At 43.4% G+C, this 26,789-nt stretch overlaps 1 protein-coding gene and 1 long non-coding RNA gene across 4 annotated transcripts in view; one reads left to right on the top strand and one right to left on the bottom strand.

Annotated features, from left to right (window-relative positions):
• The window catches only part of PABPC1 (poly(A) binding protein cytoplasmic 1), a 30,772-nt gene extending 13,795 nt beyond the window's left edge, over positions 1-16,977 (bottom strand). Inside the window, exons 1-15 of one of the 3 annotated variants that reach the window (XM_053395543.1) lie at positions 16,270-16,977; positions 12,354-12,547; positions 12,141-12,256; positions 11,515-11,645; positions 10,373-10,467; positions 9,331-9,468; positions 9,006-9,101; positions 7,789-8,061; positions 7,526-7,613; positions 7,304-7,414; positions 6,966-7,120; positions 6,656-6,740; positions 5,714-5,844; positions 5,500-5,593; positions 3,724-4,154 (exon numbers count right to left, since the gene is read on the bottom strand). In XM_053395543.1, the coding sequence (XP_053251518.1) occupies positions 5,501-5,593; positions 5,714-5,844; positions 6,656-6,740; positions 6,966-7,120; positions 7,304-7,414; positions 7,526-7,613; positions 7,789-8,061; positions 9,006-9,101; positions 9,331-9,468; positions 10,373-10,467; positions 11,515-11,645; positions 12,141-12,256; positions 12,354-12,547; positions 16,270-16,462 (1,899 nt within the window). In that variant the 5' untranslated portion in view covers positions 16,463-16,977 and the 3' untranslated portion in view covers positions 3,724-4,154; position 5,500. Of the gene's footprint in view, positions 1-3,723; positions 4,155-5,499; positions 5,594-5,713; positions 5,845-6,655; positions 6,741-6,965; positions 7,121-7,303; positions 7,415-7,525; positions 7,614-7,788; positions 8,062-9,005; positions 9,102-9,330; positions 9,469-10,372; positions 10,468-11,505; positions 11,646-12,140; positions 12,257-12,353; positions 12,548-16,269 lie in introns of those variants that run through there. The other 2 variants (XM_053395541.1, XM_053395542.1) reach the window with 2 other exon arrangements.
• A 135-nt stretch (positions 16,978-17,112) lies between these two features.
• On the top strand, positions 17,113-19,932 carry LOC128417198 (uncharacterized). The gene is made up of 2 exons (XR_008331408.1): positions 17,113-18,886; positions 19,530-19,932. It is a non-coding gene; the product is annotated as an uncharacterized LOC128417198 (long non-coding RNA).
• The last annotated feature ends 6,857 nt before the right edge of the window (positions 19,933-26,789 follow it).

Below are 26,789 nucleotides of genomic sequence, written 5' to 3'. Positions count from 1 at the left end.
GAATACTATCGCTGGCTATTTTCCTTATACTCCATTCTTTGGATCGAGCAATCTGCCCTGCAAATTATGCACGGCTCCCAGCCAGCCCAAGGGCCAAGTCTTGGCACATTTTCTTATCTGAACTCCCTGCCAAACCACATCCATTGGTCTCAAAGTCTGATTTCTACTTGCAACAAGCAAGGCTACATAATTCTTTCTCAGCTCAGCATTCTCACACCTTGGTGATGGAAGGAAACAAAGGAGAAAGAAAAACCACAAAGATACCCATTGCATAGGGCGAACTGCCCATGTCATACAATAGTGCAGGAATATGAAATGAACTCAGCTCAGACAGATTCAAAATTGATCAAGTTTCATGTGTAGGTAGATCTTGTCAATGAGTTTCTGACTTCCTGACAGCTCAGGATAGTTCTGCACTATAAATTAAAAAGCAGATCTCAAGTGTAGAAGCATACAGGTGACAAAGCAGTTTTTTTTATTTTTTAAATCCCCAAGTATACCTATATGGAAATTTCTGGGATAGCACCACCCAGTGGCAGATAGACTCTCGCACAAGGCACTATGTGTCAACCCTGGGACCTTCAAATTTGCACTACATTGTGTGTTTGTTCATGTGACGAATTACAAGGAATTATTCTGAAGGCTTGATCAGCACCCTTGTTCCTTGACATACAAATGACTTACAAGAATACTCCTGTGAGTCAGCTACTCTTAAGCTAGGAAACGATCTCATATCCATGGTTTACCCGAGCCCTGCAAACTGATCTAGAGAACATTGAAGGTTCACCAGAAAAGCAGCCTTATTTTATTTGCAGGGCACCGGGAAGCGGGGTGGGCACAGAACCATAGAGGCATTCAGCTCTAACTGGGATTGGCTTTTACAGCACCACAAGCCAAAAACCCAGGGTTTAACTGCAACCATTCAACTCCCTACAGTTCTCAGCCTGTGCCCAAATGGGATCCTGATCCTGAGCTTGCTCTAAACAGTAATTGTACTCATGCAGATGTCAATATATACACAGGGGGAAAAGACACAGGATAGAACCCTACAACAAAATGGATCAAACCTGAAGTTATAAGGTACATGTTCTAACAGGTTGTATAGAAGATAAAGTGTTGCAAAAACTTTTTTCTTCTTTGACAATCACTCACCACTACAGGACGAATGGTATATTACAGTACAGTGGAACCTCAGATAATCCTTTCCCTTACAGTTGATTTTAATCTCAAAGGTCATTTTGAGATGATCCCCCTCTCCGGTTCAAAATATACATATATTATGTGGACTTACCTGGGAGTTAAGTCCATTTGAACTCAATGGGGATTGCTTCCTAACAAACATGGTCTGCATTGATGGCATTGTTAGCCATACTTGAAGGATAAAATGTCCATGCCTACTGCCTAGAATTCTAAGAGCATGCACTTATCCTGTGTATTTTAATTATGGACATTTATACTGTAATGTTTGTGTAAATGGTTTTTATCCCTGTAAACACTTAGAAGTCCATTTCAGGTTTAAGTGCTATATAATTTCTTCTCAATCTGCTAACTACATACTGTGCTGCTGAAATGATCATTCCTCACCACGCCCAACTCACATGCTCCAGCCGTCACTGGGCTTTTTTTGGCAGGGTCCCCTATTAATCTGCAAGCCTTGGGGCCTCCCTCTCAAACCTATCTTAGGCATGGATGGTGTCACACTATTTCAGCAATGGAACTCGCTTCTGAACATTGAAAATTGAGGTGGTGGGTCAGAAAAACCATCTGGGCATGTGGTAGCAACTAAAGTAATGTCTGTAGAGGTCAGTCATGCGCAGGACTGCACTTTTATGTCAATGGTGACCATTTAAAGCACTGGTGGGGAAACTCAGGCCAAATGAATCCTGTCTCTCCCCCCCCCCCGAAATCCTTTCGAGTCACACTCCTTCAGGAACAACATATAATAGGGTCACCAAACATCACTCCTTCCTCATCCTCCGTTATCAGGGTTGGTTTTTTTAAAGCGACTAACAGATAGCACTAGTTTCAGGTATCAAAATATCTTATCTGTACCAATGAACTTTCCTGTAAGCTCCTCCCCTTTCTTGTTCAATAGGTACTCTCACCTCTAACACACTCAACCCCAGGCTTGCAGAATAAGGTACAGTAAGCCCCCAAGTTATGCAAGGGTTATGTTGCAGGGATCGCACGTAAAGCCAAAATTGCACATGGTCAAAACACGCTGGCAGTCCCACCCACCATTGGAACAAAGGTTGTCCCCCCCACTCTCTTTCTTTTTTGGGCAAGTGCATTAAGCTGAATGTGTGCAAGTTACAGGCTTACTGTATTACACTTGCTCTCAAGTCTAGCTGTCCAACATCCGCAACTTGTTTGAAACTCAATCAAAGGTCCTTCTTTCTTGGGGAGACTCATTTTCTTTTCCTTGTTGTGCCCATTCATTCCTGTTTTCTCACCTCAAAATCTCAGATCTCCCTAACCTCATTACTTTCAACCATTGCCCCGAAGTTTCCGCCTTTGATTTTCAGCTAAAAACTTTCCCCAAAGCCCACTAACCAGATCTTGCTTACTTTTACAAGAGTTGGGTTGTAACTAGGCTTGCATTGTAGAGATATACTTGCAAGCGAAGGGAAGAGAAACCTCCAAGCTTCCTAGCAGTGATTCAGAATTGTCAGCATTTTAACTCCATATGCCAAGGCATGGCCAAACTTGGCCCTCCAGCTGTTTTGGGACTACAGCAGGACCAATGGTCAGGGTTGATGGGAATTGTAGTCCTAAAACGTCTGGAGAGCCAAGTATGGCCATGTATGCCATATGCCAACACCTTACTCCTCAAATTCTTTTAAAAAGCAACCAGTTCTTATCAGCATCCATTTTTCTCTTGCAATACCACTTTCTGCCTTTCAGCCAAACCTCCTTCCACCCCATTCAATTACACTCCCTTTCCCTGACAACATTCTGTTTTTTCCCATGTGTTCCTAGGAATGCTTCTAACAATTACCTGTATTGGTTTTAACTCTTAAGATCAGACTATATATTTAATGTGCTGTTTTATTGCTTAATATTTTTTTTAGGAAATGTGCTACTTCCCTTTTGAGACAACAAGCTTAATTCCCTTCTAATTTCTGCTGCCTGTTAATTCTATAGGTGATGAACACTGGAGGATGTCGTTCTCTATCAAAAGATCCCTAGAACTGAGTGTCAGGATTGCATGTGGGTCCTGAAGCGTACATGTAAACTGCATACCTAATAGTAATATATGACAGCTGGACCATGTTGATTTGCAACAAAACGCAAGCACGGTTCTATTCACTCCATTACCGATTAACATATCTTGTCCGCCTACTCCCCAAATCTACTCTGGGCCTTTGAATGTACCATTAAAATTATGTATTTTGATTTCCAAGCTTAATCCAAGCCTATTCATATTTAACTTCATTTTGCCCCCAGCTCAACAGAAAGATGCATACAAACACAGTATTTCTATTTAAATTTCACTACAATAAAAAAACCTTTGCATATTCAGCTCTAGAAAGTGCTGCCAAGAATTTTAAGCTACAAAAGAGATGAATCCAGTTGTTCATCCATTTTAGTGCTTACAGATACCCCATTAACAGGTGGCTCAATGTAGGTTAATCTCATCCACAACTGAATTTGCTGTAGATCTACATCCAAACTCTATTGTTGACATCTCATTAGAAGTATAGAAATAAAATGGCAATTAGATCAGTGTTTAAGGAATTTTTATTAAAGCAAGAATCTTATAATCCAAATTATGGTTCTTTGCTCAGCTATCAATTCCTACTGTTAACTACAACAGTAGTGATATTCTGAGCGTTTTCCACAGTAAATTACAAAATTAAAGAAAGGAATGCTTTAAATTTTTGTACTGTGCTGAAAATTCTTTTCCTGGGTTTATAAAACATTAATTTGTTTTTTTAACTTTTGCTATTTTTTTGTATTTTAAATCAATAGGTAATCTAGGACCAACAGTTTTGCTAGTCCTGGCATTTGTTGTGTACATAAGCTTCAAAGTTTCCTTTCCTTTTTTTATTTATTTTGTATTTTGCAATGTTTTTCTCAATATTTAATAGTTTTTCCATGTTTAGATATTTTTCTTCGGTGAAGCGAAATTATAATGCGTAGTCCCGGATCTTCTGTAACCAAAAGAATTAAAATATTAATACTGAAATATATTTCCTTTAGAAAAACAGATTTGTATTATATTAAATATTATTAAAACCAAACAGCATACTTTGACCAGGATCAGGTGTAATATGGGAATGTGCGATGAGCTATCTTTATCTTTTTATCAAGAGGGAACTGATAAAACTGTGTCAGCCTACAGAAATAATGCATTAGAATTGCATTTTTGCACTAAATTATCGGACAAAGATATGAAAATTGAAGTAAATTCCTTTACTTCTTTTTTGCATGCTAGGTAACTTCCACAGTCCTGTTTGTTTGTACAGTATGGTGAGAAGTGTCACTAGGATAATTGCCAAAATGTCATACTCAAGGCCCGCTGAAATCAACAGACTTAAGGTTCATGGATTTTAGTGGTTTACACTCGGTATGGATATCACCCAACCTATAGTCAATAACGCTGCACAAGGGCAAAAATTCAGCTAACATCTTTACCATTTGCTAAGTTACCAGTCCCTACGACTGTCACAGATAGCCCTAGTTTTGTTTAAAATTCAATGCAAGTTGAATACTAATCTTTGATCTAGAACAGTGGTTCCCTCCTGGGGTCCATAGAACCCACTTGATGGATATGTGCCATAGACCCCCTATCCAGGACATCCCATTTGGGGGGGACTGTGCCCTATCCAGGACATCCCATTTGGGGGGGGGACTGTACCCCAAAACATGCAGGATCATGGCCAGACATGTGTCTCGTGTGAGATCACAGCACCCAAAACTACACGTTTTAGGGCACCATACTCTCATGTGGGGTCGTGTGACTTGCGTACAAGCGTAGCCTTGAAGACATGCAACCCAGTTTTGCATTGGGGCATGTTGGAGGGTACGGTGGCACCATAATAAAAACTACCACAGAAATATCAAGGTTTTCAAAAGCAGAGGGTCCGTGGCTTGGCTTTTGAAAAACAGGGGGTTTGCAGTACTTACCTAATTGGGAACCTCTGATCTACAAGATCTAATTTTTAAAAACCTGTACTCCCTGACAATAGATGCTTCCCCACACTTTGAAACTGAAGTCTTCATTATGGTTGTGTTAGGATTCAGACAGGGGATTTGGTAGTAATGTATTTAAGGGCACACACTGCAAGTTAAGGAAAACATCAGCCCACAGTTCAGCATGACAATCTCCGCAACAGAGGTGGGACCATTAGTAATTATGATGCTCCAGTACCAACAAACATTAGATAGGAATCACTGTGAGCAGAACTTTGGTCACCCTCCCCAGACAGAAGATTTATTTCACACACACAGGTGCATCTATGCCTGCATTTGAAGCCATTTCTTCAGAATACTTACATTAGACACTTGGAACACCCGCTGGATTGTTAACTGCTTTTTGAGCAGCTTCCTTAGCTTGGTGGGCTTGCAGTACGGCTACAGCTTCATCAACCTAGTTAAGATAAAAATGTTATTCACATTGCTGTAAAGGCAAGCTAGTTTAACACATAAGCTGCACTTAAAAGAAAATCATTTAAAGGAAAAAATACTGTTGACAAAAGAATCCACCTACCTTCGAACGAAGAGATTCAGGAGACTCAAGCATATGGAGGAGTTCAGAATTGTCAATCTCTAACAACATACCAGTGATTTTACCCGCCAGAGTAGGGTGCATGGCGTGAATAAGAGGGAAAAGACGTTCGCCTAGAAAACAGTTGACAAGTTTGCAAGGTTTATATTTGCCTCTTAATACTATTCCAAATAGATTTCCTTTTAACATGCCTCAAAATGAGCACGTTAGCCATCTACATATCAATATTTGTTTACCCCTTTAGCAGAATGGCAGAAGTTTTTTTAAAAGGAAAAACCCAACTAAGTTACTAGAACTGGAAAACTATAATAATTAGCCAAGCAGACATTTATGGTTAAACACAGATCCTAATAGTAGATGCCCATTATCAACTTAATAATTTGTAAGGTTATGAAATCACATCCCTTTCTCCAATTATACCTTCTTCCACCCTAAGACACTCAGGGAGTTTGCTCACCCAGCTTCTAAACTCTTCAGATTTATTCTTTCTCCCACTCCCTGGATCCTCCATACCCTCTTTTCTCTGCATAACTTCCCATCAGAGTTAACTGGGCCCTCAGTAGTGGACCTACTTTTCCTAAGCAATCCCAGAGGAAGCCACATTTCTAGAAATTCTGGCCCTACAGGGTTACATCCAAAAGCACACTTATACTGGGGTAAATACATAAAAAAACAACTATAACCAAAGATGATTTCTGAACTGCTGAACAGCCCACCTATCACTGCGTGTGCTACTGCACAACTATTTGGAGCAAGCAGCAGCAGTACTTCCCCAGCACTCATGGGTCATTGGACTCAGCCCTAACTTTTTGGACTTCTCATGAAGACATGCCAAATGGTGCTGCTGCTATCTGTCCTCCCCCACGCACGGACACCCCAACTCTTACAACATGAGCCCCACCTCCCCGCCAAATACGGACTTACCCAACATCTGCTTTTGTTCCTGTGGAGGGGCAGAAGCCAACATGGAAGCAGTCAAAGGTTCTTGACCTTGGACATGGACAGCAGGCTAGAATTTGAAAAGATTTAACAGGATTAAAATGGAGTACATAATTTGTGTAGTACGTTCCAAGTTACATTTGCATTGTCACTCAGAAAAACTATTTCTAACTCCATACAAGTCCACCTAACCCTACTGTTTTCAATAGGCTTGGGCATGTCCAACTCTGCAAGTGCTCAGGTTATTAATATAACCAACTCCATACAAAAGTGCTGCTATAACTGTTACGCTTACCTGCTGCATAGCAACCTGAGGTTGTGTATTAAGGTGTTGCTGAGGATTGCGAACACCGGCCGCATACTTGTACTGAGGAACCGTGCGTACAGCTGGAGTAGCAGCGGCGGCAGCAGCAGCTGGACGTGGACCCATTGTCTGTGTTGATGTGTTTGCTGGAAAAAAAAGACTGTTTTCAGGCCAAGCCGCATATTCCATTCAAACTGTTTCAGCAGACCTCCTTTCACAGTCTAGCTTAAGACAGTCTTTTAAAAACACATTACACCTCAATTTTCAGACAATTAACAGCATGCCAAACCAAGTCAATATACTTAAAATAACTGATCTCCAGAACTCACCAACACGCTGTGTTGACATTACTCGTGGAACCTGTGATGAAGCTGGCCTCATGGTACTGAATGGTGGTCTGGGAGCTGCTGGGCGGATGGCACTTGGCATGTTCTGGAAAGCTGCATTTGAAATTAATTCACGGTAAGTATGCATTTCTGAACCAACACAAATCAAGCTTTGGTCAAATCCAACCCCCCCCCCCAAATCCCTAAGAAAAGCAAGTCACTTACGATGAGGTCTGGCACCCTGAGTAGTCCAGCGAGGACTTGGTCTGAGCTGAGCAATTTGGCTAGGATAGTATGCAGCACGGTTTTGCATCTGTCAAAAAATAATAATGTATTTGTTTAATTCGTCAGCTTCAGTGCTTTGCTGTACCAGAAAAAAATGCTTTAGGAAATTAAGTTATTCAATTCAAATTAAAATGCCTGATTATTTTTATTTATTTTATTTTTTATAAGAGTAAATGTAATAGGGAACATAGTGTAAATCATACCTGTGGAATAGCTGCCATGACATAACCTGAAGGAGGCGCTGGCTGGTACGGGTTGATGACTGGATTCGGCACTGCTCTCACACTTGCCATTCTCTGCATGTACTGGTTGGTGAGGTGAGCTTGGCGTTCTTCTTTACGTTGGGCTAAGGCTACATAAAGTGGTTTGGTGGCCACAATTCTACCATTCATTTCTGTGACTGCTTTGGTTGCTTCTTCTGGTGAAGAAAAGCAGACAAACCCAAATCCTTTACTGCGGCCCCCTTCCATCATAACCTGTTAAAAAAAGAAATGCAACCGTAAAAATGCAGCATAGAGAACACTGAACAATGTTATTTCATTATATTCTATTGCAGCTTGTGATTGAACATAATCTAACTAATTAATCATTTGTTAGGTTTCTTTTTGCTGCCAGAAGCATACCTAGGAATTTTCATTCACGGGATGAATCTCTCAGCAGAATTTAGGAAACTTTTGCAGATTCCCCCATCCCCCTCAGGGGTAAGGTGTAGGATATGGTGCTGAGAGAGGAGGGAAGAATCAACAAAACTCACTTCCCACTTTTCCGCAGTGGAATAATCAAAAGCCTCCTGTAGACAGAATGTGCCTTTTTGTTCACAACAGTGAAACCTGGATCTACATTCATTTCTCTGAAGTTTTAAAATACCGTATTTTTCGTCCCATAAGACGCACCTAATTTTTTTTGGGGGGGGGGGGGGAATAAAGGGAAAAAAATTCCCCTTTATTTCCCCCCCAAACCAAGTCGGGGAACAGCGGGATAGCGGCGCTGTGCCTCCCCGCTGTCCCCCGAGCTTGTGGGGCTGGCTGATGTCTGCCCGGCGTGCTCTGCTTCAGGGCACCCCGCGCGCCAGGCTGCTATCCGCAGCATGGGGAGCCCCGCGGGCTCCCCAGGCTTGCTGATAGCTTCCTGAAGCCTGGAGAGCGAGAGGGGTCAGTGCGCACCGACCCCTCTCACTCTCCAAGCTTCAGCGAAAGCCTGTATTCGCCCCATAGGACGCATACAGATTTCCCCTTCATTTTTGGAGGGGAAAAAGTGCGTCCTATAGGGCGAAAAATACGGTAAAAGCCGATCCAACAGCTTTTAAAAGTCTAACAGCATATTTTGTTGTATCTTGTAATTTTAAAGTACCACTAAAAACAATTCTTGATAGTTACTCTCCCTACAAGTCACTCTAAAAGCCGATTAAAATGCCATTTACCTTTGCACTAGTGATGGTACCAAATGGTGAAAATTCTTTGCGTAGGCGCTCATCATCAATTCCATCATCGAGGTTTTTCACATAAAGGTTTACACCCTGAAATATTGAGTAGGTGAAGCGATCAGTATGCAGAACATTTAACCCAGTGAAAATATTTAAATTTTTTTGTATTTATTTAATTTGTATACCACTCCTCACCTGTAGATTTCAGGGCAGTTCACAACATAAAAATACCATATAAAAACCACAAAATACTTAATAAAAACAAGAACCCCCCCCCCACCAATAAACCTCTCCTCCCCCAAATATTCAGTTAACATCCTACCTGGTATCTGGTGATCCTGTCCTGCTTCATTTGTTCAAATTTGCGCTTCAGCTCTGTTTGTCTTTCTACTTTTTTCTGAGCTCGACCAACATATATTTGTTTTCCATTGAGTTCCTTTCCGTTCATCTCATCTACAGCCTTCAGAAATAAAAAGGTACTTTAACTTGTTTGTCATAGTTGATTCCACATAGAATTAAGTCAGGTCCCCCAATCAAAAAGCTAGAGCAAGTAAAAAAACAAGGAATCTAAACACACATAAACTAGGTGGATGGAATGTACAGACTGAGGCAGTGTGCTTCTCTCTTCCTAGCACGAGAGGGAATAATACACTGTAAGAACACTATATGAAGAAGTAACTTGGCAACAGATTTTACAGCAGGACTGGGGAGATGTTTTGGTCCATTAGGCCAGATCTGCACCTCACTCACCCTGTGAGCCAACTCTGACAGGTGGGCGGGACTATTTATCTATCATCTGATGTCATAATGCCCAAATTTGACCCAAATGAGTGAGTAGATTGGTCGGACCTGCTGATGCACATGGAGTTCCATCCAGCTTTCTGTTAGGTTCAGGGGAAACAGCAGGTTCCAGAGAACTCATTTGAGTTCCTGAACCAAGCAAGAGTGAACCCTTCATGCTGCAGTTGAAACAAAGGGAGTTCAATCCTGCTTTCCAATCACTGGATCCAGCTCCGTCTCTACCTATCCTACACCTGACATCACATTTGACATCAGGTGTGGGGTAGAAGGGCAGTTTGGGAAAGGTCTGTTCGGTCAAATGAGGAAACTTGGCAAACCAAATTTAGTCCATGGGCCAAAGGCTCCCTAGCTTGATTTAGAGGACAGATTAATATTCCTCTGATCACTATTAGACCTATTTTAGAAAAAGAATCAATTAATATAAAGATATATAAAAATTAAAACCAGTCATGTTCTGTTTTAGATCAGGTTACACTAAATAAGAGTGTCCAAAACCATTCATTTTAATTAATTAGTGACCACTCACAACACTTGACAAATTCTTATAAAATGTATGGACTTACTTTCTGAGCATCCTCATGTCTTTCAAAACTGACAAAGCCAAAGCCTTTGGATTTCCCACTCTCATCAGTCATAACTTTCACACTTAAGGCAGGCCCTAAAAAGTACAAAAAATTTATTTTACATTTTATTTATAATAATCTTAATATACCACATCATTAAAAGGTATCATGGCAGTGTATAATAAAAGCCTTAAATAATAAAATATAGCACAAATGACCAACAATGATTCAAATTAATTCTCTAAAAAGGCTTGTTTTCAGCAGACAACACTTTTTACTTAGAAGATTTATAAACTGACAACTGTAGCCAAGGCAACCCATTTGGGAGACTAATTTCCCAACTAGTTATAAATTAGTAGTCTGACAAATTACATGGCCATGTCAGACTCTTGTTGCCCTTGTTGATCTCATTTTATAATGAATGCCTTGATTTCTTGAACATACTACAATATTAACTCCTTGAAGAAAATTAACATTGCAATCATGGACTGAACAGACTATAATTTACAATTATTACTAACCCAACAGTAAACTTCCTTTTGGTATTGTGCTAGATTAAAGTACACACATTAGAGATTTTATTCTGCCCTGCATTAAATCACTTGGCTATTTTCAGTGTAGAAGAATGGAATGGTTTTTCTTGTTTTATTTAACTTACCAATTGTTAAGATGACAACAAACAAGCAGCTATGTTATCACACATATTCCCCTTAATACTTCTGCTCTTGAGAGCAAACTATTGTTTTTGGCCTTATCAGAGCTTACATGTTACATTGCCAAGAGCTTCGGATTTCCAAAGATCTGAAGCCAGTTTGGAACCTTGGTTTCAAATCCTTAAGTGGAAGCTCTGGTTGGTTCTAACGGCAATCAATAGTGCTGCCAACCTAACACATATAGGTTGAAATCAATGGCAGGAATCTGCACTCCAGAAGGGCACAAACAAGTGGTTGCAGACGGTGCCTGTCTCAGTTCCTGCCATCTACAGCTAAAAGGTTAATACCGTAACAGCCCGACTCTGTATAAAGCAGGTTATTATCAGGAGCTGAGGTAGGCAAGCTGCAGTTGGGTGCAAGCACTATGATCACACCAGGTCCTAAATCATTTTCAAATACATGGAAAGGAAATGACATTACCAAACTTGCCAAAGAGTTCCTTAAGTCTCTCATCATCCATGTCCTCTCCAAAATTCTTGATGTAAACATTAGTGAACTCCTTGGCACGAGCTCCAAGCTCTGCTTCACGTTCTTTACGAGATTTAAACCTTCCAACAAACCTAGTTAAAAAAGCAAGGTGAAAAGTTGCTTAACTTTGACAAGATTCAGGGCATTATTTTCTTTCCGTTAAGGAGGTACTTTATATAGTAAAAGCCTGGTGCTTACCCATACCCTGTGTCAGCTCCTGGCAAGCGAGCTGCTGCCATAGCACACTGCAATATTCCCCCGGTAAGGGAAACAGCAGAGTAAGCTACTCCCAGCCTCTCTATCTGTCATGGAAGACAGATTGTTCAGAATGGGGCAGCCATACTACTCTGCTGTGCTTCCCCAGCCAGAAAAAACATGGCAATGTGCTATGACTGCCCCCAATTGTGACATACTGTCGCTCTCACAGTTCCTGTGCAATGAATGAAATAATTCCCTCCCTTTTGTTTTCTGAACATATATTTCCAATTACTGAACCAACACTAGAAGCAAGAAACAATAATTGATAAAATCTCTCTTCTAAATTCATTTCCGCATTAAATTTTTTTTTAAGTGTTAAGAAAACTCACACTTTACGATCATTAAGCAGCATTCCATTCATTTTTTCAATAGCTCTTTCTGCAGCTTCTTGTGTCTCAAAGTGTACAAACCCATAGCCTTTGGATCCATTTTCATCACATACAACCTATGAAAATTAATAGGATAGGTCAGATGACTGGAATGTAATTATGCTAATTTAAAGGCTGAATAACTGTTCTAGGTTCTTTTTCCTTTCAACTCACCTTACAAGAGAGGATGTTTCCAAAAGCAGAAAATGTATCATACAAAGCTTTATTATCAATTGACTTATCCAAGTTTTTAATGAAGATGTTTCCAACACCACTCTTACGTAGAGATGGATCACGCTGAGACCACATGATACGCACTGGCTTGCCTTTAATGACATCGAAATTCATAGTATCTAAGGCTCTCTCAGCTACAAAAGAAGTTAGAAAGTGTTAAATTGTTTAAATCTTTAAGTCAACACAAATATCACATAGATATCACTAAGAAAATTAATTGTTAATGTCTTTGCACCCACTTACAATATACAATATCTTGGCTTCTGGATCACCACCAAAATCAAACACTGTTCTAATTTGTGATGTTCAGGAAAGGCAGTGCAATTCCAATGAATGGGGTAAAAATTGGACCCAGGGTAAGCATTCCAAGGAGAAGACAATGGGCAATATTCAGTTAAGCAGTTTTGCTAGTGCAAGGATTTTTGGTTGTACAATAGAACCTCTCTCCCGCAAGCTTTCACTTTTAAATGTATTTCAAACTACTGTGAATTTCAGCACTATTTTAGCACAGTCCCATACACACAGCCATCAAACCTCTTTTTCTATTCTTGTGCCTCTAGACTTTCTGCAGTTCTGTTGCATGGTCCCAAAATGATGTTAGCAGAGAAAGCCTCAACCCTCAAGTGTGTTACTTCTCCCAATCCCAAATGATACTGCACTTTTCAGAGTGGAAGCTCAACATTTTGACTTATCCATGAGAATGTTCTTAAGATAAGAGTACCATGGTGAAAAGCCATAGAAAACAGAAGTTGCCAAGTTCAAGCCCCAGCTACAACTGGGAATGGCCCCAGCGTGAGTTGCTGCTAGTCAATGTAGACAGCACCACCCTATGGTCCTATTCAGTATAATGCCGCTTCCCAAGTCTGTTAATGGCATGAGGGTTGCCAACAAGCAATAGGGTTACATATCAGATGCATGCATTGACTCCCTGCCCCCAAACTCAGAAATTAACCTGGCAAGGAAGGGGCAAACTGTCAGGAACAGGAAAACTATGTCTGGCTAGGCTCTATGAACCAAGTGACACCTTTCTTCCCTACCCACCCATGTCCCTGCTCAGAGCAATAAAACAACTGGAGAAGACCCACCATTTCTTATACTCCCAAGCTGCTTTTCTGCCCAGCAGCTCATTCAAGCATTACCAGGAACTTTTGGCAGCCTTAGGAACTGGATGTGCTAAGATGTAAAGAGGAGCTATCTGTAGACGTCCATGCTGTTACAACCTTTTCCCTGTATTTACTGACCTTCCACAATTACTGCAAGCAGTTAAATCACAAATCCAATGTCATGATTCCTGGATATGATCCTGTAAATCAACTGTCTCTAGGTAAGCATCTGAATGGCAAGCTGTGAATTCAGTTAGCCAAGCAGTGCCACCAAATACCTGTGCAGACTGAAAAAGCTTGAGTGGAGACTCCCATTTAAAAGTTGCATTTCTGCCTAAGAAGCTTATTGCTCTGTAAAGAGGCAGAATCTTCAACTCAGATAGCAAGCCCCAGCTAACAACCCACTAGAAAAAATAGCCAATCTCTGACAGCTGGCTATTCCTCTGGTGGAGAGAGGGATGCAAAGGTAATGGCTCTGCAAAGCTTTCTGTACACCTTAGGACACGGAGCCAGCCAAGGCTGTCATCTCTGTTTTGTACAAAGCAGCGCTGAGACAACAGCTCTGCTTGCCTCTCTCTAGGCACAGATTGCACTGTGAGAACTGTCAGCTCAGCAGAGCACTGCTGTAGCACAGCCCCTTTCAATGCCTACATCCCGTAATGAAGGGATAAGGAGCTAGAATTCAGCAAAGAGCAAAGCATGGGTGGCTATTCCTTGTGATCCTGTTTGCAACACTGCTTTAAGTGTGTAGTCAATATAAAAGTGTAAACCCCCCCCACTGGAATGCTTATTCAAATTATTAGACAGTGTCCTATTCTTGTTCATTCTAGCATTTATATTGGAATAAAGTGACAATTGTTGAAGAGCTCTCCCCTCCAAAGGAGGTTTATTTTGCTTAAACAAGTTTTCTGTGAACTCAGAAATATTGGTCATTGAAAACATGCTTCTTCACATCACTTGAAGAATTTACAAATGTCTTTTTTTTTTACTAGAGTCTACACAAAGAGAAACCATGCTACTCCATCTCAGTAGAATACTTCTTACAATGAGTTTACTAGAACTCTGGTTGAATGGATCACCCAGCAGGACGACAAATTATTTTGAAGCTGGTAGGAAAAAATAGCAAAATACTTTAGAGAAAAATACCTACAGGTAAGCTCACTCCTGGTCAGTTTAGATGCATGTATGTGAATTGGCTTACTCTCGTCAAGTGTATAAACTTAGGACCAAAGTACGCAGACTCTCCCATTTTTCTCACTTAAAGATAAGAGCTCTAATGCAACTTGGTAATAAGCTGTCAAGACGGACACTATATGGTGTAAGACCAATGTGTCCACAAAAAATTATCACAACTGCCTGACATTTAATAGAAACTAAACTGATTCAAGTCATCAAAGGCATATTAAAAAAAAAATAACCTCTACGCATCACTGCAGGCCACCTGCTCTCAAAGTGTCAGCCTTAAGGTAAGACTAGCAGATGGGCTTTGGAAAGAGCGTCTTAAAGACCCCACTCCCTTCTCATTTCTGGTGTCTTGACTGGGCAAATGTTCACCTTCCCCTCATCAACCAGCAATGGTCAACAATATTGGCCTCTTAAAACCCTGTTTGCCAGCAAGAGGGATGGGTGTTGCAACTTCCTGTCCTGTCTGTGGACAATCGCCCCCCCCCCGCCCCATACACCAATTTAATGGATTTTTCATTACATGTAAGGTTGATAAATTAGTACCCGCGACCAAAGGGCACCAAGCAGCCCAATTCAGAAACTTCTGATTAAGCGTGGCTTGCCCTAGTTTTACTTCGCGCGGGCACACGACCCACTTGCGCCCGTTCCTCCGTCGCCATTTAAGGCCCTAATTATCCAGGCATTTCCTTCAAGGCGCCTCTCATCTCGGACTTCCTCATTGAGCCGGCGGAAGCGAGGCGACAGGCCCGCCCTGGTCGCTGACTCCCCCCCCCCCCGCGCCAACTTAAGGGCCCTGCCTCGTGATCCAAGAAACTAGGGCCGCTTCCGAGATGCCGACCCAGGCCTTTTCGCGGAAGGAGGCCCCGTGGCAAAAAAAAAAAGCAGGCCCAGGCGATGACGAGGCCTCCTTTTCTCCCTCCCGCTCGGGTGCGGCGGGGGCTCCTCCCCGCCACGAGGCCTGTCTCCCGGCTCCTCCACAACGCGGTGGGGTCGAGCGGCGGCAGAAGCTGGCCTCACACGAGTGTTTCTCTCACCACCCCCCTCAGTTATTTCCCTCTCTGGACAGAAATGTTCGATAATTTCACGTGAAGGAGGGCGAGTCCTTGCGGGGTCGGGGAGAAGGGGGCTCTGAGAGAAAAGACTTATGGGGAAGCGCCGCCGCGAGGCAGGCCCAGGACTCTCCGAGGGGCCGCGTTGAATCCGTAAAATGGATGCTCCGGGGATGACTCGCGTGGAGGAGGCGGGGAGAAGCGGAAGGGGAGGAATGCGCGGCGGCCCTCGTGGGGGTGCGAGAATATGGCTCCGGGAACAGGAAGCCGGAGGCCGGGAGGGCAGCCTCCCCCAAGCCCCCACCCCCAACACCGGACAAATTCCGCCCGGAAAGTCCCTGGAAATGCCTCGCCGCCGTCCCTCCCCGCACGTGTCCCCGTCCCACCCGCTCCTTCCCCATGTGCCCGCTCCTCGAAGTGTGGGGGGTAAAATAAGAGAAGGGAATCAATCGCCCGACCAGCTACGGCAGCTTCTCTGCCCTCCCCGTCCCGTCCCCCGCGCTTCTCCCCATTCCTCACCGTCGGCGGGCTGCTGGAAGTTGACATAGGCGTAGCCCAGGGAGCGCCGGGTGATCATGTCCCTGCAGACGCGGATGGAGAGGATGGGCCCGGCGGGGCTGAACTTCTCGTAGAGCATGGCCTCGGTGACATCGGGGTGCAGGTCCCCCACGTAGAGCGAGGCCATCGGGTAGCTGGGGGCGCTGGGGTTCATGCTGGCGGGGGGACGGGGAGGGGGGGCGAGGAGGCAGGGCAGACTCGCGAGCGCCGAGGAGGCCGCGACAGGCCGCCGGGTTCGAAACTCAACGGCTCCGCGGAGGCGGTTGGCGACGGTTGGCGGGCCGCTCGAGCGCTCGTTGCTGCCGGCGGGAGGAGGAGGAGCGGGTTGTTGCTGCTGCTGCTCCTGGAAGCGGCGGCGGCGACGGCTCTTCTTTTTCTTCTTCCTGCTGCTCTTGGTAGTGGCTTGGGCGGGTCTCCTCTCGGCTGCGCCGGGTCTGGGACTTCGCTTCGCTTCACCGGGTTATTTTATACCAAACCGGCCGGTTTCAGATAGGGGCGGGTGGTAGTCGAGGGGGTTTTTTTTAATGGTTTTTTCGGGCTTTTAAGATTTTTTTTGGATTTTTAAAGGTTTTTTTTTCTTTTAGTAATAAATGGTGCTGCGGAGCTGGTGTGCCCGGGGAAGGCCGGAGCACACACACTACGCACAACAGCACCTTCAGCGGCCGGGGGACAAGGGGGAGGCCGCCGCCCCGGCCGCGCACTATATATAGAAGCCCCGCCCCCAGCCGCCTCTACCATACAGCTCGCCACGCACTGAAAGGGCTCGGCGCGCACGCGCCTCCACAAAAGGGAGAAAAAGGGAAGGAGGAAAGGGGCGGAGCAGAAGCGCGTGGCGGTTGCGTCTGACGCCATGGCTTACGAAAAGGTGCCCGGGGTTGGGCAATAGGTTGCGCATGGGCAGTTGGAAGACGCACGAGAGAATAGGCGGCTAGATCGCAGGACTATTGTGGTGGTGGGGAGGGCAGCGGTAAGGAGGAAAGAAGGAGCGCATGCGCTGTTGGCTTCCTTGCGGTTAAAAAACAGGCCATTAACCTTTGTACAAGACGCATGCGCAAGGGGAGTGGCAGGCTATTACAGGTCTACGAATAGCAAGCTTTTTCGTAAAGAACGCTTCAGACGGGCGCATGACAGTCAGGTTTCATGAACGCATGCGCAGAGATGGGTGTGTGTGTTTTTTAACAGAAAGAATTGTTTAGTTGGTAGGGAGAGGGAAGAACTGGTGGTTGTTTACTGTGCTGCTGGTAAAAAAGTAAACTAAAGGGGGGGGATCTTACTCTCAATAGTTTAGACTCTGACATTGTTTCCACCATTAAAATGTAGATCATTTGTCCTTGTTGCTGTCATGGTTAACCTTTTCAGCTAAGGTTGGCTATCAAAATGACTTTGCAGCAGTTAAAATTCAGAATAAAAGACTGTTATGTTGAAAATACCATTTCTGGGATAGCCCTACCCCACAAAGGTGCACTCCTTCATTGTCTTCTGAGACAGACGGATGCCAGGATAGTGCAGTTGGTTAGAGTGTGCTGCTAATAGCACCAAGGTTGCAGATTGAGTCTCCATATGGGACAGGTGCAAATTCCTCCTTGCAGGGGGTTGAACAGGGCAGGTCTGTGGTTGTTTCTGCCCCCCACCTCCAATATCAGCTCCAAATCTTTCTGCCCTGAAGTAGGAAATTCTGTGTATCTGAAGTTTACCATCACCAACAGATGCTTGTGATGGAATCGTGACATTATGGCTGGATGAGACACTGGATGAACACCTGTTAATTCATTACATTTGTATCCCAAGAATTCAATATGATACAGTAAACAGAGAGCTCCCATCTAGCCGCTGACCAAACCTTGATCTGTTTGGCTTCAGCATAATTCTAGTTTCTTAAAATAGATGAGTTACCTCTTATTTATTTATTTATTTCATATCCTGCCTATCTCCTAGGACAAGACCCAGTATAGCTCACAACATGAATTTAAAAAACGTGAAATTATAAACTGGACATATTAAAGCTAAAAGCACACCAATTAATATAAATATTTAAAAGCACACACAAATAAGTTCTCTATTAAAACAACACTGAAGTCAAACACCTAAAACCGTTTAAAAATAAGCCAAAAAGGAAATATACATCACCCACACTCAGAATACTCTGCCACAATAGCCTGTTAGTGGCCATAGGCCTGTCCTAAACAAAATAGTTGTTAGCTAGTGAAAGAAAAACGGGGGGCAGCCTAGCCGCTTGTGGAGAGGAGTTCCATAAGCTGGGAGCAGTAGCTGAGAAGGCCCTTTCCCATATCCTTAACAAGTGTGCATGTGAAGGTGACTGGACCGAGAGAGAGTCTCGCCCCAAAAATCCCAGAGCCCAGGCAGGCTCATATAGGGAGATACAAACTTTCAGATTTGCATGGCTCTTGTAAAGAGCAGTAGAATTCCTGCCCACCCTTGTAGCGCATGCTTATGGGCAAGGTGGAGGTTAGCATTCCTTTGTGAATAAAGTGGGCATGGTGCTTCTGGTTTCTTGGTGCAAAAACAGGAGGGGATTGAACAGAAGCAGATCCCCCAAAGTAGAGGGAAGATTCTTGAGGTATGAGCATTTTTTACATGTCCCACCTCCCCCTTTACCTCCCCCTTTAACTAGGAGCAGGCTGAGGGGCCTAAGCAAGTTTGCTGCCACAAAACATTTAAATTCTTGTTGAATTTATTATTATTATTATTATTATTATTATTATTATTATTATTAGTCTGTACCCCACCTTTCTTCCCACAAAAGCCCAGGATAGCAAACACATAAACAATAAAACAATTAAAACATCTGAAAACAATTCCTATGCATATGCAGACTGAGAAAGAGCTCCACAGCCTGTCTAATATTTAACGGGAGGGAATTCCGAAGGGTAGATACCACAGCACTAAAGGCCCAATTCCTTCATTATTAAAATACTGTACGTCTATTCTCTTCCTGTCCCAACAACAGAACCTGCAAGGCAGCTTGGCAGAGTACACAAGCAGTAAATCCCATTTAGAATCATCAAGTTGGAAGGAACCTCAGAGATCATTTATTCCACCCCCCCTGCCAATGCAGGGGGCCCACTATGCCAATATTCATGCTAGATGACTGTCCAGCCTCTGTTTAAAAACCTTTAGTGAGAGTCAACCAGCCTTTCAAGACAGCCTGTTCAACTTGCAGTCTCCGTCACTGTGAACTAGGAGTTATTTTGTTATTCCAGATGTATTAACACAGAAAGCCCAAAATTCACATCTGACTGGGATGAGGGACAAAGAAAGCAGTGCTAGGAACACCCTGCCTAGAAAAGTCCACCTCACCCCTTTCCTTATGTTCTTCTTTGGCAATGCAGAAACTTTCCTTTCCAGCATGGCTTTTGGCTTTTAATGGTTGAGAATCTTCACTGAAGACTTGCTGTGTTAAACTGCTATTCTCATTGTTTTCATCTGCTGGGTTTCCACCTCTTTCTTATCAACAATGGCACTTTTCAGTGGTGTTTTTTAATTTTTAAAATGTAACTTTTTGTATTTTTTATACTGTTTGTATATTCCTTTCTTTTTCAGATGCCTTGATTTTTTTCCCCAAAGGGAGGGATTTAAATGTTTTAAATAAATAAATGCAACAATGTGAACCTGTGTTTGTGGTGTTAATGAGATTTGTGTTGCCTCCCACTTGTCAAACATTATTTCTGTATCATGTGACGAACTCACATACTCTGAGCTTGCTTTTCCTTCATTCTTCTGTCATTTCTCTTGCACCAGGAAGCCTCATTCGCCTTTTCCTCCTCTGGCTTGAACTTTGCCTTCTGCCTCTTGTTACTATTTAAATTAGTGAGCATTGATCCTGAAGAAACTGCTGAAGTCATCAGTCCTGTTTTTGCCAGTTACTTCTGTTTCTTCTTCTCACTGAATCATAAAATCATAGAACTGTAAATTGGGAAGGGACCCCAAGGATCACCTAGTCCAACCTCTTGCAAGGCAGGAATCTCAGCTAAAACATCCATGGTAGGCCGCCATCCAACCTCTTCTTTAAAATCTCCACAACCTCTTGAGGGAGTCCATTCCACTCTCAAACAGCTCTGACTCTCAGAAAGTTCAGAATCTCCTTTCTTGTAACTTAACGCCATTGGTTTGGGTCTTACCCTCTGTAGCAGGAGAAAACTTGATCCATCTTCCATGTGACAGCCCTTTAAATATTTGAAGATGGCTATCATAACTCAATTGCCTCTTATCCAGGCTAAACATACCCAACTCCTTCAACAGTTCCTCATAAGGCTTGATTTCCAGACCCTCCTCTGCACACATCCCAGTTTGTCAATATTCTTCTTAAGCTGTGGTGCAAAGAAGGCATCGTTTGTTATCTCCATTGCATCCTCATTGTGCCATCCTGCACTTTTTCTGGGGAGTGCAGGGCCTTCTGCAGTTCATCTCCACCTCTGCTCAGTTTATATTCCTGTAAATAAGCCCAAATATTGCAAATGTGCCATACCCTGCTTCCAAAGGATATTTAGCTTCCTCTGGAACATCTCGCCACTTGGAGGAGTGGGGAGCGTGTTAGTAGGTACTTCATAGTAAGCAAAAAGGGTTGATCCAGTATATTATTATAAAGTATTATACACGGCACTTTACAAAGAACAGGTGTGGCAGGTCTCTTCCCTGAGGGGCTTACAGACACAGGGAAACAAGAGAGGGAGTGGGGAAATAGAAGCTGAGAAGGCAGGAGAAGAATATGTGGTGATTTTAATTACATGTACTTCGGCTTAATTGCCATGAAGTGCAGGAACTAGGCCACGGGCCTGAAGCTGGGAGCCCAGCAGATGTTTTTTGACTCCCGACTCTCACCATCCCTGACCATTGTCCATGGTGGCTGAAGGGAGAGAGTCCCAACATTTGAAAGGCCACAGGTTCCTCACCCCTAAACAATTGAAAGGTTTTCCAGAGACGCCCATTCTCCCCCTAACTCTCCTTGTGCTCTGCCTCACCCACTTGTATCTTCCCTCAACCGCTCTTGGGCTCCATCTGGAGTCAGTGGCAAGAGGAAGCAATGCAGTGATGACACATTAAATTGGCTTGTGTCTCTGAGGTTCTACAGTAACATGCCGAAAGCAAGGATTTCTCTTTCATTTGGCTTCATCAAGCAAAATAACCAGTTATGGTTTATGATTTTATTCATCCAGATTCTGTCTGATATAGCAGCAGAATTCCCAAGGTGGGTTTGTTTTTTTTAACATCTTAGCAAACCGCAGATCACACTTTCTCCTCTAATGATGATAACTCTTTACCATGGCAACTAGCAATTCATGCCACAGAAAATTAACAGAAGGAAAATGAAAGGTTTTTTTCCCCAGTGGTCTTAAATAGAACAAAGTTAGGTGGTGCTGTGGAGAAGTCTTTGCAAACTCTGAACTGCAGATGGAAGCTGTAACCCTAGGGTGCAAGTAAGGTCAAAGCAGGAAGTCTAGTCTAGCAGGGAAAATCAAGGTCCAGCAGAAACAAGAACTAGCACTGGAATGCAAGACACTTTCAACAATAAACATAAGCAGGTTTCTGTGGTTGCTTGAATAGTCTGTAAGCAGAAGTATTTATAAGTGGCAGGCACATGCCCCTGCCCCCATCACCCCATGCAAAGACATATTCACCACACTCTGGTGTCAACCAGGTAACCCAGTCAAGAAGGGCACCCACTCATCGTCAGCAGGTTGCAAAAACTGCAACTGATGCCAACAAAACATGGCTTGATGGAGCATTGGAGTCTTCAGTTGGAACTGCATCAGTTGCGGCATCCAGCCCACTATGGAGACAAGCAACTTTGTCCTCAAAGTGTCCAGAAAGCTACTCACAGAAGGTCTCTGAGATGTTCTAAGATTTGTCCACTAAGACAGGTGTGAATAGCCTATACACCTTGAAGAGCTCTGCTGGGTGATTACTCAAATACATGAAGGAAGCAGCAAAGCAGGCTCTTTTTGCTGCTTTCACCACCATGCAGTAGACCCAGTCATGAACGCTAGGCACATGCCTTTGCAGTGGGACTTTCATAGTTAATCCAGAGCTGAATTAACTATGACGCTAACTATAGTATAGAGAAGGGCACTTACCGCACTAAGTGGGTTGCCAATACTGAGTAGTGGACAGTCCAGTGGATTTGTGATCCGTGGCTCACCACGGCTGCAAACCCGCTAATCAGTGAAGTGATTAAGTAATCTTTAGTAAAACTTGGCAGAAACTGCAAACTCAGCTTTTGAAATACAAAGTGGAAGTATACAACATCAACATTATTTTCCACCCTGCTGTAGGTTTTGTTTCATTTTGAAAGATATTTTTTTATTTTATGGTTTATTATTGTTTAAATTTTGAATTAGATATATATAGGGTCTCTCTCTCTCTCTCTCTCTCTCTCTCTCTCTCTCTCTCTCTCTCTCTCTATATATATATATATATATGGACATCTGGCCCTGCTTCTGAGAGCCCAAACAGACAGACTCGTGTTTGCTAAACATATGCTTGTTGATCCCGTGCCTTATCTCCCCACATCTCCCCATAGCTCTGCTTATTGAAGACTCTCTACCCCCAAAACCAATTCATTTCTGGTAATCAAAGCTGTGCAGCACAGGGAGGTAAGGCAGAATGGAGATGAGTTTTACTTCCCTTCACCCATAAGTTCCATTTAGTAATAAGAGTAGCACTCCCATACACTCCCAGTTAGATCCAAAGTATACATTTTGCAAATGTGTGTGTGTGTGTAGTCCAGCATTGCAGAGGGTTGAACAAGATGACCCTCAGGGTCTCTTCCAACTCTACAATTTTATGACCTTAGAGTCTGTAGCAGGGCTGCAACAAACTGAGGATAGCGAACAGCCTATTTGAACCTAGCAAATAAATATCGAAACCTTGTTTTATTATCTACCTTCATGTCCATTTTCAATAAAGCTTTTCAAATCAAATCAAATTGTTTAGTTAATTAAAATCTGAATAGCCCCCCTCCCCACTGCACCCAATAATCCATTTTCTGCACTGATAAGATCTGCAAATGTTCAATTTCATTATCCAGAAACTTGTTTGGTTGCTGTCAAAGCGTGTGGATTTCTTTTGTGCTATTGAAGAGGCTGCAGTATTATGCTCACTTTTCTCTCCCTTTTGCTAGGCTGTTCAGTTTGCTTAGCAATTGATCCAGTTTCAAATGCTTGCTGTCCCACGGAGCGTTCATTATCGCCATTAACTGCGGTTCTGAAGATGTGGGTCATGAGTCGTTTTGTCTCACCTTGAAAAGTCCAGGCTTTATCTTCGCTTTTCTATTAGACTTTTGTCACAGATCTACAGCAAGCACATGAGGATCCCACTAGTTGGGAAGGGGGAGAAGAAAAGAAGTAATAGATCTGAACATTTTGTGCAGTTCATTCAGGCAGCATGACAGTGTTGCTTGGCTTAGTTATCTCACACCTAAAATGAAGCATATTTAAAGGGTAGGAGTTTAGATTTTATTCTTTCTTTCTCTCAAAATGTATAATTGTGTTATGTGGGTAGCAATTTAACTGAAGAACATTACAGATCATTTTGATTTAAAATAAGTTTATGTGTTCATAGTGCAAAGAATGCCACATTGAGACTCTGGACAAAAGCTAGGAAATTTATGGAGAGCTTATCTACCTTCTGTCCTGGGAACTCCTACATTGGGCTGCCCTTCATGAATGTTTAGATAAGAGGTGGCAAACCTCTTTGGACCAGGGGACAAAAATGGGTTTTTGAGAAGGCATAATGGGTGGCAGCCACAAAATGCCAGCTGCCATGAGGGAATGACATAACACAAAATGGCTGCCATGGGGTATGAACAAAATGGCGGCCATATCTACAAGAACAGAAAAAGAGATGAGCACAAAATGCTGTGAGCATCCCCAGCCCCAATTGATGCAGGAAAAAGCAACTATATTAGTCACTTTCATTCGTAGAGAGAAGCTCTTTGCATTTCTACTCTGTTCAGAACAGGTGGAAGGGTGAGTGTCTGATCCTGGCATCCAATGAAATGTGGGCATGTTTAAGGGGACATATTCAATGTAGGAGAGGCTGAGTCAGTGCAAAGAGGAGCTGAACAGCAAGAATAAACAGTCTCTTATTCACTGCAGATTTTTGAGGGGAGATTTACTGAGGGCTGTCTCTGTGACATCTACACTGGCATGGTCATGTCCACAGAATGGAAGATGGCAGGATCCCCAAAGGCAACCTAAGGCCCGGGGGCCAGATGCGGCCCAATCGCCTTCTCAATCTGGCCTGCAGATGGTCTGGGAATCAGTGTGTTTTTACATGAGTAGAATGTGCCCTTTTATTTAAAATGCACCTCTGGGTTATTTGTGGGGCCTGCCTGGTGTTTTTTCACGAGTAGAATGTGTACTTTTATTTAAAATGCATCTCTCGGTTATTTGTGGGACATAGGAAGTTGTTCATTCCCCCCCCCCAAATATAGTCCAGCCCACCATATGGTCTGAGGGAGGGTGGACTGGCCCACGGCTGAAAAAGGCTGCTGACCCCTGCTCTATGGGGAGCTGGATTCAGGTACCTGGTCAATTGGCAGACCAACTGTAAGCTACAAAGATGTCTGCAAACATAACGTGAAGGCTGGCAGCATCAACCCTACTGTGTGGGAATCCCTTGCAGACAACTGAAATGCCTAGAGACTGGCAGTCAAGTCGTGTACCCATAGGAGTGAGCAGAGGAGAAATGACCGCTGGGAGGAGAGCAGAGATAAGAAACGCCATGGTGCATCTGCGGCAGCACAACCAGTTGCCTTCATTTGCCCCAGGTGCAACAAAACATGTCTCTCCCACATTGGTATCTACAGCCACAGCAGGCACTGCAACTATCCAAATTGATCTTGCCTCCAAAAGTGCACTTCTCCATTGTCTCTTGAGGCAGATGCCAGCAACAATTTGCAGGCACCATAGAAAGTTCCGGCAGGCACACTGCTGCCTCCAGGTATCACATTGGCAACCCCTGGTTTAAAAGCTGCAGCTAGTGCAGAATGTGAGGGACGCAGGTGGTGCTGTGGATTAAACCACAGAGCCTAGGACTTGCCGATCAGAAGGTTGGCGGTTCAAATCCCCTCGACGGGGTGAGCTCTCATTGCTTGGTCCCTGCTCCTGCCAACCTAGTAGTTCAAAAGCACATCAAAGTGCAAGTAGATAAATAGGTACCGCTCCGGCGGGAAGGTAAACGGCGTTTCCGTGCGCTGCTCTGGTTTGCCAGAAGTGGCTTAGTCATGCTGGCCACATGACCCGGAAGCTGTACGCCGGCTCCCTCGGCCAATAAAGCGAGATGAGTGCCGCAACCCCAGAGTTGGCCATGACTGGACCTTATGGTCAGGGGTGCCTTTACCTTTAACTTTAGTGCAGAATGTGGCCCTAGAGTTTGGCTGCTACAAGCACATGGGTTTTGTGTTGTTCTGTTCTTGTTCTCTGTCTTTGTCTGATCAGTGTGCTGGCGGTATTCTATAAAGCATTAAATGCCTAATATGCTAAAATGGCTAGCTTCCTCACCTGTGGCCCAGACATCTCACGGTGCCACCCGTGAGCTGCCCAAATGTTGAGGATACACAGAGAAGTATTATTGGGAGCACTCCACAATTATGGAAACCTTAGAGGCTTGCCAGAGTTGAGCATCTTGTGGAAGCATTGCCAGACTTTTTAGTTTGGGTCTGGCAGTCAGTACCTGGGGAGGGCTGTATGTCCAATGAAAAGGATGGTGGTATCGTAAGTTGGTGGACAAACATGGTAACTTTTTTTAAGCATGTTGTAAACCACCTGGAGTCCTGGGAATTGGGTATGGTAGATTCTCTGTCCACATACTGATATACTTTAGCAACAGCAAATTCTGGTGTTCATGTGTGGCAAAATTGCCTTGTTCTTGAACTCCAGTACATCAGAATCCTTCTTGCCCTGTTTTCTCCACCCTATTTCTAAACTATCCACAGGGCTGTGACATGTACTTAAATGTCATTGTGAAAACTAAAAAGCCTGAGATCTGTACCAGCAAGATAAGAAAGGAACACGTAGCTTTCACAAGGGAGTGCCAATTTCTTCAGACTGATATAGTGTGCTCTTGATAGCACTCCATGTTTCACTCAGTTTGGACATATAGTTCTGTGATACTCTTTGGCAGTACAAACTCCAAGTAAATTTTAAATAAGGAATATTATGAAACAAAGGACATAGTGTGAATTCTTTCTTTCTTTTTCAGAGGTGGGAAAATCACTCTTTGCCCTTGTGATGAAATATATGGGTGTGTATTTTTCCAGTTCTTCAGCTGAGCTGGGAAAGGATGCAAGGAAGTCCTTTTGCAACAAATAAGACAATTCCCACTTTGCGTAACGTCTAAACAGTCAGGTTGGAAGCAAACAAGTTGGTTTATAATGGAGCATAGAACAAAGAAAAGGCAATAATTCCACAGGAACCAAGTGTAAGAAAGTAATGAAGTATATCTCCCGTCTGGACAAAAGG

This window comes from Podarcis raffonei, chromosome 7, assembly GCF_027172205.1.
Source record: "Podarcis raffonei isolate rPodRaf1 chromosome 7, rPodRaf1.pri, whole genome shotgun sequence".
Taxonomy (NCBI): domain Eukaryota; kingdom Metazoa; phylum Chordata; class Lepidosauria; order Squamata; family Lacertidae; genus Podarcis; species Podarcis raffonei.
The sequence above is the reverse complement of the archived record's forward strand: the minus strand, read 5'-3'. Positions and strand labels throughout refer to the sequence as shown.